We start from the raw sequence: 12468 nt of genomic DNA, 5'->3' as shown, positions 1-12468 counted from the left end.
GAGAGAGAGAGAGAGAGAGAGAGAGAGAGAGAGAGAGAGAGAACATGTAAATTGCAGTGAGAAAGAAGAAATAACTTCAACCATCGTCCTCCACCACCGCCTTCCCTCCCCGAGCCAAGGAAGTTTAGTCTAGGAAAGAAAACCAAACAGCTTCAAACTGTCCCTTCTCATCCACTCCTACTATTAAGTTGGACCACACTGCCCAGCCAAAGTGTGATTTCCTTCAAAGTACAGGCAGAGTTCAGACTATTCAGACAGGTAAATCCATGAACTGTACAATCTCTTAGAAACCTTAAGATGAAGCAGAGAAAAAAGGGCTCAGGCCCCTCTTTTCTCACCATATATTTCATATCGGCCGAAGGAGGACTGACATTGCTTCGAAATTCATTGTGGGACTCAACGCACTGTTGGATAAAACGTGGGTCTGTGATAGATGGAAGTTGGAGAGATTTACTGGCTACTAAACACAGACCAAAGATCCATAAGCAACTCCATTTGATCCTCAGAGCCATGGAAGGACGCGAAGGACTGCATTAACCGGTAACGGCTGGGGCAGGCAGACCTCCGCAGCTCCGAGGACCGCGCTCTCTCTGGGCTCCATCCTCCCGCACAGGCTCGAGCCCAGCGCGGATACCTAACATACTGGTTCCGCGGGTAGTGTAGATAGAGGCCGAGACCACATAGCACTGGACTGCAGGGGGACGCCTTGAGGCGCCCTGTGGTACAGTGTCACCTGCCCTAAGTGCAGATCCATTCTGGAATCCTTGCAACGGGTGCTTGGACGTTAGGCGGCAGCATTTAGGTAGCGCCTTGCTAGAGAGAGAGGTGTATTGTATGCCGTCAGCGGGCCAGGTCTGTGTACAGTACTATAGTTTCATACACTCTGCCTTCCTTGTGCAGATTTTGCTGATTTGAATAAACTGCCACATCAGTCTCTTCCTTCTGTCGGGGATCGGGGGTTGGGAATTGAGCAACAGGCATTTGTAAACTGCCGATTTGATAGTTTGGCGTGCTGCTTGTATTGGTACGTCAGAGACTCGGATTATGAAGAGAGTAGGTTTCTTGCTTACTTCATCTAAGATATAATGTAAAATTCATTATGTTAATGATATTGTTATTAAAAAATTAAACAGCATTTTTACAGGGTACGGAATGACTTTTTACCCCAGAGTTTCTGTGTTGTAAACAAATATCATTATTTAACCATTTAGGCTGATTAGAGTGCCGTTTGGTTCAAGAGAATTCATGCTAACATCTGCTGAGAGTTCTGCCACACTTAAGTAAACTTAAGTTTATACATGATCTAAATGATCTAAAAATTTACTTTGATGATAGTAGCTTTTTGAATAGAAAGCAGAAATTAAATTATGAAAAAAAATGCAAAAACTCTAGTGGAAACTGTACTAGGTCATAGAGAAACTATTTCTGGTGTATGTATATTCTCTCTCTCTTTCTCCCTCTCTCTCTCCATGTAGATATATACGCCTCTCTTTCCGCATACCTTTTATATGTGTACATATGTCCTTGAAATCCACAGGGCAAGAGAGCGGGCTTCAGATTCAGATAAGGCTGACGCTGCAGTCTTAAATACAAAGCCTGGAAACTCAGAAAGCATTTTTATGTGGCGCTCTAGAGGCAGCATTCCGTTTTCTTTGAGAAACGTTAGTCTCTGCCTTCACCCATTGGAAGAGGCCCATCCATACTGAGAAAGATAAGCATAATGTACTTCGTTCAAAGTCTATTGATTTAAATGCTAGTAAATTCTGGAATCTATCTTCATACAACATCTAGACTAATGTTTGATCAAACAGGTGATCATCATAATATATTTGATACGTGGAATTAACCATCATGCCCTTTTCTTCCCCAAACATTTTCATGCATATCTTATTACTTTATTATTGTTTTCCCTTGTACTGAATACTGCATTCAATTCATTCACACACCTTATTGACTTTACTTTTAAATTATTTCCTTAATTTCCCTTTCTGTGGATAGCCAATGCTCTGGTCATGCCAATATCATTTCTTACCTAAACTAAGGTAATAGTATCCTTTTACTTGGCTTCTCTTTATCTATTCTTTTTTTTTTTTTTTTTTTTTTGGTTTTTCTCCCGTACCGGGAACCAAACTCACGACCTTGCGCTTGCCAGGCAGGCGCTTTTGCCGCTGAGCTAAATCCCCAGCCCTCTTTATCTATTCTTACTACCCTGTGATTTATTTTCTGCAGAACTGCCAGATTATAACGCTTAAAACATACTCTTTCCTTTCCTCAAGACTCCAGTGAATACTCTTCACACTTAGTATAAAATCCATAGGTCTCTCTATAGCTATAAGGCACTATATAATCTGACCGTGGCTAACTACACTGCATTCTGTCAGTGTTCACCCATGAGTCTCTTACTGCAGCCACATCTGTCAGCTTGATGAGGATGCTCTCTACTCAGGCTTTTGTGCTTTTTCTTCCTTTCCTCACGGTGGTCCGTATAGAGTTCCTCTCAGTGTGGTCTTCACTACATCACTTTCCTGCAGTGTCTATTTTTTGATGGTATCAATTGTCATTTGAATATGTCATTTCTTTAACATCTGACTCCTTTATTAGATTGCAGCTTTCACCCAAACAGTGGTTTTGCTTTCTTCACTGGTATATCTTTAGTATCTAGACAGGGTACTGAAACCACAGGCTTTCAGTGAAAATTCATTGAATGAATGAAGAAATTAGAATTAGTTTTTTCAATCAATAATTTAAATGGCAGTTCTAGGTAGGCTTATATACTTTCTCTAACTTTTGCTATATTACGAGGTAGAGTAAAATCCCAGTTTGTGATTATAATTTGTTCTGGAAACTTGCTGCTAATCCAAAGCCCTTGTATATCAAAGTGAATTGCCTCATAAGAAATAATGGAAACAGATGATTTGTTTTATAACCTGAAAATATTAGTATGAAAATGATTACAATACTATAATACAAAATAACAAAGAAAATACAAAATTTAAAGAAAAATACACAAATTATCTTGCATGTACATTTGAGAACCTTCGTGGCCAGTGTGAGGCAGGCAAGAGAGGAGGGTTATTGCATAGGATGCCTTTCACTCACTAACGGAATCGCTGCTATCTCTTGGCTCAGTGGAATCTTTTTCTTTGCATGCGCCTTTAACAAGGAACGAGTGACACTTGCTTCTGCCTCCTTTCGAAGATTTTGCAGAAGTGTGACATTGCATTGTCATTAAAGAGACCCATCGCTGGCACTGCTACAGCCTTGTTCAGTTGATGATCTTCTACAAAATTATGCAGTGTTCCCATGTTTTACACATCTCCCTAACATATTTTGAAGTGATCCATCACACCTTTTTCTCCTCCTCCTCTGCACATGAGATCTCCTTCATAATCTCTTGCTGTTGGGAGATGATCACCCACAATCTTGCAGAGAGAGAGAGAGAGAGAGAGAGAGAGAGAGAGAGAGAGAGAGAGAGAGAGAGAGAAGAGAGAGAGAGAGAGAGAGAGAAAAGAGAGAGAGAGGAACCATTAGTTTAGTTGTGATTAGGTAATGTTCAGTGTCTCATACAACTTGTATTGCCAGACATCACTCATTTATCAAGTTAAAATTTGCTTGAAAGGAATGTTTGTTCATCTAAAAGAACACTTGAAAAGCAAGGTACTCCAAATCCAAAATGTTTTTATAGAATGTTTTTAACAGATGTTTGTTTAATACACAAATAACTGAATGAACAAGTAAATGAAAATTTAAATATTGAGTTTAAAATGTAAATATTTTTGTCATGTTGGGGATGAACACAAGGTCTTGTGCTTGTTATGCAAGTTATTTTTATCATCACAATACTAAATAGTAACATATGCTACTTCAGTTTAATTATGTATACAGAACTCCACTGGCTATACAAATAACAGTATGTACTCATATAAAATAATGAATTGTTTTAAAAATTGGCAAAAATGTAAATTTACATGGTCAGTATAGAGGCCAAGGTTCTGTTCTCTTAAGGAAGAAGAGGTTGATCCATTGGTATAAAGCTACAGTTAAAAGAAAGTGTCTATTGTATACTGGGGTAACCATAGGTAGTGATAGTGTATTTTGTAATTCTGAAAAGTTGGAAGAGGGAATTGATAACATTTTTACCATGGAAAATGATGTTTGAGAAGACTGATAATTTCCCCCTGATTTGAATATTACACAATGTGCCAAATGTATACAATGTATTAAAACATTACATAGTACCCTACAAGTATGTACACTTTTAAAGTGTTGATGAAAAATAAAGAAAAAAGATATATCAACAAAATGTCTGAGTTCTATAGATGTGGATTTTTAGACCAGCCTTTTAGTGGCCTGGAGAGCTATATTCAGAAATGTTGGAACTATTCAGGTGCACTACTTCTAGGTATCAAGAATAGACCAGGACGTGGTGTTTTACTTGACTATTTGGAATGGCTTTTAGATAGGTACTTATTTTTTCGCAGTTGGGGTTTAAATTTTTGTTCTATTGCTATGTTTTTTCCTAGTTTAGTTTTACTTTTCTTTCTGTAGGACAGTGACTGGATAAATTTTATGAAGTGGAGGGAAGAAAATGAATGGTTATATTATATTCATTGATTTCACTGTTCTTTTTTTTTTTTTTTTGGTTTTTCTCTGGTACCAGGAACCGAACTCACGACCTTGCGCTTGCCAGGGAGGCGCTTTGCCACTGAGCTAAATCCCCAGCCCGATTGCACTGTTCTTATGCTTTCAGAAATGTATTTTTACTCCTCCTGTGCCTTCAGTCTGTAAATTTGGACATATATTTTGAAGGGAGCTAATTTTGAAAAGCTACTGCCAGTTAAAAAAAAAAAAAGATTATTTTGGGCTGAGAACTGGATCAGAACTCATGAGATCTCAGTTGTAAGGTACTTGACCCTTGGCTGTGTAATTTAGGAAGTTACAGCATATTATGTTGCAGTAGATCCTTAGAAATACCTAAAACCATCCTTTTCCCTTGTGGATGAAGACTCGGTGTCCCGAGACATTGTGTAGAGTGCAAAAGAAAAATTTTGGTGGAGTAAAGAATAAAATGGAGGTTTCCTAATTTCTCAGCCTATGTCCTTCCCATCCTATCAGTATTTTAAATTGTAACCTATATAATGTATATATACACATACACACCCCCATACACATGTATATGTAATAATCTATATTGTATATATATTTAAATTGATATGCATGTGTCTGCTTAATATCTGTATCTCTCCATATAATGTTTTTCTTGTGTGTATGTGTACCGGGAGTTGAACTCAGAACTCGTGGTTGCCAGGCAGGCACTGTGCCACTGAGCTATATCTCCAGCTCTCTCCATACAATGTATTTTGTGTGCTGAGTTTACAGATTTATCTTTTATTTATTTATTTATTTATTTTAAAGAGAGCAGTAAAAAAGAAGAACAATCGCAAAATACTAACATCACAGACGTAAACAAAACATGCAAGAACATTAAAAATGATACAGAGTTTCAAAACAGAATGTAGAAATTAACAGTGGTTGTTATATTACATATTGTTATGTTCATCTAAGTTGCTCAGTTTACCAGATGTAAGAATGGAAGATTGTTCAAACCATTAAAGAGAATAAAAAAAAATTATTAAAAAAAAGCATTAGAGATTTAAAAAATAGTTGCAGGCTCCTCGACAGCGGAAAATACGGCATGTGCTTGAACTGCTACCCGATAACACCAGTCTGGGCGCTGGGCGCAGGACAGTTGCTCCGTGAACTATGTTGAATAGTTCACGTAGCTCTATGAACTACAGTTGAAAGAAGAGTTACAGAAAGGTCGCAGATCCGTGCCGGGCTTTGCCCTCTCCCCACGCAGAAGCGCCGGGCCAGGTCAGCTCCGGCTCCGCACCGGGCTTTGGAGGCGCGCGTCCTCCCTCGCGGGAGTCCTGCAGCCCGGCGGGGTCTCCCCGACTTGCGCCTTCCGGAGGCGGGGCCGGAGGGTGGCGCGGGGGGAGCGAGGGGCGTTGCTGACGACCTGTGCAGATTCTTAGAGGTGACACTAGGCTCCGCAACCCCGCTGTGCGCCTGTTGCCAGACAACCTGCAGACGCTGACCCGAGCCGTCTTCCGGAAAGCTTCCTTCCAGCCTGTACTGTCCGAAGCTGTTGGAACGAGGTTCTTGGTGCGATCGCCCTAGGTTAGACCCTTTCCAACTCACCTATTTTGCACTTGGTTTCACTGGGATTGTTGGGTCACGTCGGGTTGGTCTGTCAGGTAGGAAGGGCATGCAGAATTCCTACAAGTGGTCTGTAGGGTAAGGCAGCGAGCAGACTCACTCTACAGTACTTTGTTTGAAATTAGGAATGACCTTAGGTTCAATTTTAGGTACCTGGGTGTCACCTGGGATCCAAGATAATCTTGGTCTCTAATCTCAAGCAGCTTAAATACTAAATTGTATTGACAAATCTCTTTCCTTTTTCCATGTTTTCAGTTTGTCTTTGCTTTCAGTATGTTGAGATTTGGTGTAAGCACCTTAGTAGAAGATAGTATTACTGACCAAGAGAAAAATGACGATAATAGGAGTTGAAAATAATCGGTTAAGCAGGAGGGAAGTGGGAAGTGAGTTCAGTGCTTTAGGTAGCACTAAAAGATACCAGTCAGTGATATGTATTACATGCTAGCAACCACATTTTGAGTGGGGACAGAAGCCATAACTTGTAGCATTTTGAGTGGGAACAGAAGCTACTCAGGAATGTTCATCTGTCCTTTTGCCATTTATCCCAGAATATCCCGGGTGAGTGGATAATTAGTGTTTTATGACAAAGGCGGCACTGGGGATACATTCTAAAGATTTGTTTGAAATGTTGATTCTTGTGTGGCCAAGTTTAAGTTTCTGTTATTCTTTAATCTCTGCAGCGAATTCCTCTCTGCTGCTTGTATTATTCATACTACCAAGAGGATGATACTGGAAAGAAGTCTGAAACCTGTGTATGAATTCAGGTTCTGCAATAACTGGCAAACAGCTTAGTAAAGAAAATCACTTTCCTTGGTCTCAGCTTGTTCACTTTGGAAACAAGTGTGGGCTGTTTTTCTTTGAAGCCCTGTTCAAATCTTCTGAAACAATTCTGTAGATCTCACTATGTTCTATATATGATAGCATAACCCTTTGAACACTTATTATGTATGAATGAATGATTTTATACTATGTGATTCTGAATTAACTCGTACTTAAACTGAGTGAATGGACTTATTTAACAAATGCTAAATTCCTGCTATTTTCTAGGTTTTCTGTTAATCCTAAAACATAGTGCTTTAGAGGCGCTGTGGCATCCGTCTCTTCTGCATAGAGGTACTGGTGGAAAACTGACAGTCCTTGCCTTTAGGTGTGTCACTGTCTGTCGTTGAAGAATAAATGCCATTCAGTGCTTTAAACACTTCTGCAATATCTGCAGACAGAACTTCTATGTTAATATTGTGATTATGATTATTGGGTGTGGATAAGTGAAACTAACCTGAGAATATGCTCAAGGTATATTTGGTGATTTGTTAATTTATTGATTGACTAAAAAAGTATTCATTAAGTGTCTGTTATAGTAAAGGCAAGAGATACCAGCCTGTGTGGTCTTGAGAGTGCTGGGAAAGGAAAAGAACTTCTTTCAGAGAGTGATGACCTTGTCTGAGAAATACAGGAATAGGAGGATGTGGATATTTGAGGTTTAATATGCTGTTATTATTATCTGAAAATTAAGCACAGTGATTTAAAATAACCTATAGTGATTTGAAATGGCTATGAGAGTTACTGAGGTATGACACTGACAGGCCGGTGTGTGTATGTGGAAAATCATTTAGCTGATTGTTCAGGAACCCCATCTCAATTTGGGTTTGTTAGCTGGTAATTATTATAGCTATTATCATAACTCTTGTGATGTAATTAAACGGTCTGAGAACCAAAGAAGTAAGCAATCAGCAACTTTGAGAAGTTTGTGAAAGATAAACCTGAAAAAAAAGCCATGTAGAGCCATACAAGTATTGTATTTTCAAATGTGATAATTTGTGATATTTTCAGAATGTTTCTTTTTGGTTGAAACATCTTGAATTTACTCTTAGAGTAGAATTTCAAGCTTAAATCAAGGATATTTTTATGGGTAGAGGGACTTTGGGTGGAGTGAAAGGAATCACATGGGTAAGTTAGGACAGATCATTTTTTAGATGAGTTCATTCAGCATGAAATAAAAATATGCCTTAATAATATGGAATGTTACTTTATTTCACAAGGATGAATAAGATGCTAACATTAAATTCATTTCACACATTAGAAATATTTGCTCAGAGACAGTAGTTCAACTCAAGCTTAAATTATAAGAAAGTTGAAAAAATCAAGATTTTAATATGTTTATTTAACTCAACCTGGAAATATGCCATATTCTCTTTAAAAATAAGGAGAAGAAAAATAATTTAGTATAAAAATAAATCTAAGTCTAATTATAGAAAAAAGAAAGTATGTATAAATCTGGTTTTATATTATGGAAAAAAGTAAAACAAAATTTTATAAGAAAATAATAGGAGAATAACAATAGTTATTCTTACATTAGAGAGACAACATTACCTGTGGTTATCTCTAAAGTAGTTGCTCAAGCGTACAAGATACGGGCATAAATATTTCTACAATACTTATTAGCCCAGACCTTCCTTTTTTAATGAACTAAGAGACACTAACAGTATAACTGACTTGCGTTATTTCCTTTTTTCCTACTGTCCTTTCCCCTTTTACCCATCATAGTTCTTTTTTCCTTTTGAACAGTTTCTTCCTAATTCACGATATCTATTGTACATTTTATTTATGTTTTGTTTTTAAAAATTTTTTTACTTTAAAGAGAGTAAGAAAATCAATAAAAAGATACAGAATTTCAAAACCAAATAAATTAACACTGGTTATTATATTGCGTATTGTTATCTTCAAAGTAGTTGCTCAGATTACCAGATATAGATATAAGATTGATCAAACAATATAAATGCTAGCTGTTCCTTTCAATGAACTAATAGAATTATTAGTACTATTATCTTAGCTATCATATATATCTCTATATCTATCTATCTATGTATCTATCTTCCTTCCTTTTCTACTTTCCCCCACCCTAGTTATTCTTTCCTTTTGAGTAGTTTCTTTCCCTTTCATAATATCTATTGTACTTTTTGGATCTTATTTACTCTTTCAGTTTCTTACATTAGAGAGACAAAATGATGTTTACACATGTGAGTCTGATTTATTTCACTTATAAGTATGTCTCTAGTTGCATCCATTTACCTATAAAAGTCTCAAGTTAATCTTTTTTTATAACTGAGTAGCACTACGTCTTTTTTATCCATTCCTCAGTTGATGGTCATTTGGATTGTTTCCAAGATTTAACTGTTACAAATTGTGCTGCTGTAAACATGGGTAAACCTGTCACTGTGGTATGATGTTTTTAATTCTTCTGTGAAAATTTCCAGTAGGGCAACAGCTAAGGGGAATGGGACCTTTAATACTAGCTTTTTTGAGGAATCGCCATACTGATTTCCACTGTGATTGCACCAGTCTACACTCCCACCAACAGTGGAGAAGGGTTCCTTTGCCCCCACAACCCCTCCAGTATTTGTTTTTTTTTGGTTTTTTCTCCGGTACCAGGAACCGAACTCACGACCTTGCACTTGCCAGGCAGGCGCTTTTGCCGCTGAGCTAAATCCCCAGCCCCCCTCCAGTATTTGTTATTGGTTGATTTCTGATAGATAACCATTCTTTCTAGGGTGAGAGAGAATCTCAATGCTGTTTTAATTTACATTTATTGAATGACCAATGATGTTAAACATCATGTATTTATTTGCCATTTGTATTTCTTCATCTGAGAAGTGTGTGTTCATCTCAGATGCCCATTTTTGGATTGGGTCTCAATTTGAGGGGGTCTGATTTTTTTTCAGTTCTTTATATGTTACAAGTAGAAGTCCTTTGTCTGAGGGACAATTGGCTAGAATTTTTTCCCACTCTGTAGGTTGTCTTTTTACTTTGTTGGTAATTTCTTTGGCTGTGCAAAAGCTTTTTAATAAAATGAGATCCCACTTTTTGATTCTTTGAAGTGTTTCTCTGCAGTTGGGTTTTATGCATGAGTTCTCTGCCTATGCCTATGTCTCAAAGATTTCTACCTACTTTCTCTTCCAGTAGCTTTAGTGTTTCTGTTTTAATATTTAGATCTTTGACCCATTTTGACTTTAGTTTAGTGCATGGTGATAGACATGGGTCTAGTTTTAGTCTTCAGCATGTGGAGAGCCAGTTTTTCCAGCACCATTCCCTAAAGAGGCTATCTTATTTCCAGTGAACATGTTTGGTCCCTTTGTCAAGGGTCAGATGGCTGAGTGTGTTTGTAGCTGTGTCTGCATCTTCTAATCTGTCCACTGATCCTCAAGTCTGTTTTTCTTTGCCAGAACCATGCTGGTTTTATCACACTAGCTTTGTAGTATAATTTCAAGTCAGGGATTGTGATGTCCCCTGCCTGCCTTTGTTGCCCAGAATTGCCTTGGCTATGCTAGGTCTCTTTTGTTTCCAAGTGGATTTTAGGAATGTTTTCTCTAGTTCTGTGAGCTATGCTAATGGTATTTTGATGAGGATTTTATTAAATCTGTGTAACAATTTTGGGGGTGTGGCCATTTTCACAATGTTGCTTCTTCATATTTAAGAATAAGGGATATCTTTCCATTTTCTAATATCCTTTTTGATGTCCCTTTTCAGAGTAGCATGATTTTCAATATATAGATACTTTACTTCCTTTGTTAGAGTGATTCCTAAGTATTTCATTTTTTGGCTGTTGTTGTATTTGTTTTGTTTTTCTTCCAGAACCAGGAATCGAACTCACGACCTTGTGCTTGCCAGGCAGGCGCTGTGCCGCTGAGCTAAATCCCCAGCCCTGGCTGCTATTGTGAAGGGTGTGGTTTCCCTAATTTTTCTCTCAGTGATTTTATTGTTTGCATATAGCAATGCTATTGATTTTTTAGTGTTGATTTTGTATCCAGCTATGCTATTGAATTTGCTTATTAAATCTAGAAGTCATTTGGTGGAATTTCTGGGGTCCTCTATGTAAAGTAGCATGTCTTCTGCAAATAATGATAATTTAATTTCTTTCTTTCTTATCCTTATTCCTTTCTTTCTTATCTGTATGTAATTGCTCTGGCAATATTGAATAGGATTGGTGATAGCGGCATCTTTCTCTTCTTCCTGATTTTAGAGTGAAAGCTTTCAGTTTTTGTCCATTTAGTATGATGTTGGTAGAATTTACTGCTGGACTGTAGCGTCTTCTGTGTGGAGGGAGGCAGGAGAGGCAGGGGACCTTATAGTCCAAGTCTATGCTGTATGGTTTGATTTAGCCCTATTATTTTAGTGTATCTTTTGTTTTTTCTTCTTTTAAAATTCCAAGTATGGCAGGTGGTCTTCCTGACCCGGTGACCCACTTGGCAACCGGGTGGCTGGCTGACTGTTTTATTAAGTCCTTTATTTATGTTTTGCTAGATCTACTAGTCTCTTATGTCAGATTGATTTTAGTTTCAGGGACTGTTTCTCTCCCCTTTCTTCCAATTACCTGTGTTGGGGCTCCTCCACTATTCAGCCATGTTGTCTCCTCAGCATTTACTGTATAAATCTTTAAACAAAACTTTATTCTTAGTAATACAACAGTGAAGTATAAACTAGCATTACAAAATTTTGGTGATATATTCATCTGGTTTTTATTTTGTACATATTTTCAAGTTGGTTATTTCCAACATTCCTTTTCAGGTGTTTTTATGAAATCACCACATAACTACTAAGTAGATCATTCATTCTATCTTATTCTTTGCATAACTGAAGGCTAGTAGTGTTTGGTAAAAATATTTTGTCAGCTTACCCTGACAAAACCAAAACCTGTAAAGATGTGGGAAATGAATACAAACAAACACATAAATGTTTATCTTACTATGCTACAGAAGAGGAACATACATTACTTTGTTATTCCTGCTATAAAAATTTGTCATAAACTTTGTTTAAAACAGGATCAGTGTATTGGTTTACCATTCTCGAGATAAGAACACAAAATGAGTCTTAAGGAGTTAAATCCTAGCTATTAGCAGGGCTGATTCCTTCTGGAGGCTCCAGGGGGAGAATCCATTTCTTGTCTGTTCTGCATCCTGGAAGCTGCTCATGACCATCTTGAGAGCCACTCAGACAGAATCATCATTTCTCTCTGACCAGCACTTCTATCCTTATATTTTCGCTGTCTCATGTTGATCTTCCTGCTTTCCTCTTGTAAGGACTGTGGTGGTTATACTGAGCTCACCAAGTACTCAGAGACAGTCTCCCCGTTTCAAAATTCTTAATAACATCTGAAAGTCCTTTTTGGCCCAAAAGGTACATATTTTCAGAGTCCAGGGATTATATGCTCTCCTCTTTGGAAACTCAGCAGTCTACCACAGGGCATAAAGAATT

At 37.7% G+C, this 12468-nt stretch overlaps 2 protein-coding genes across 10 annotated transcripts in view; one reads left to right on the top strand and one right to left on the bottom strand.

The window, feature by feature from the left end:
- The window catches only part of Glipr1l1 (GLI pathogenesis-related 1 like 1), a 44921-nt gene extending 44188 nt beyond the window's left edge, over positions 1 to 733 (bottom strand). Inside the window, exon 1 of one of the 2 annotated variants that reach the window (XM_005374327.1) lies at positions 339 to 733. In XM_005374327.1, the coding sequence (XP_005374384.1) occupies positions 339 to 512 (174 nt within the window). In that variant the 5' untranslated portion in view covers positions 513 to 733. The remainder of the gene's footprint in view (positions 1 to 338) is intronic. The other variant, XM_005374328.2, reaches the window with a different exon arrangement.
- The window catches only part of Caps2 (calcyphosine 2), a 103374-nt gene that overhangs the window by 50187 nt on the left and 40719 nt on the right, over positions 1 to 12468 (top strand). For 2 of the 8 annotated variants that reach the window (XM_013517685.1, XM_005374330.2), the window contains exon 1: positions 788 to 852. The exons of 1 other annotated variant lie outside the window; for it this stretch is intronic. In XM_013517685.1, coding sequence (XP_013373139.1) covers positions 835 to 852 — 18 coding nt within the window. In that variant the 5' untranslated portion in view covers positions 788 to 834. Of the gene's footprint in view, positions 1 to 787; positions 853 to 6068; positions 6181 to 6899; positions 6984 to 7266; positions 7367 to 12468 lie in introns of those variants that run through there. 5 more of the 8 variants (XM_013517683.1, XM_013517679.1, XM_013517680.1 and 2 more) reach the window with 5 other exon arrangements.

Source organism: Chinchilla lanigera, unplaced genomic scaffold (assembly GCF_000276665.1).
Source record: "Chinchilla lanigera isolate Chin_1 unplaced genomic scaffold, ChiLan1.0 scaffold00004, whole genome shotgun sequence".
In the NCBI taxonomy this organism is placed as follows: domain Eukaryota; kingdom Metazoa; phylum Chordata; class Mammalia; order Rodentia; family Chinchillidae; genus Chinchilla; species Chinchilla lanigera.
The sequence above is the reverse complement of the archived record's forward strand: the minus strand, read 5'-3'. Positions and strand labels throughout refer to the sequence as shown.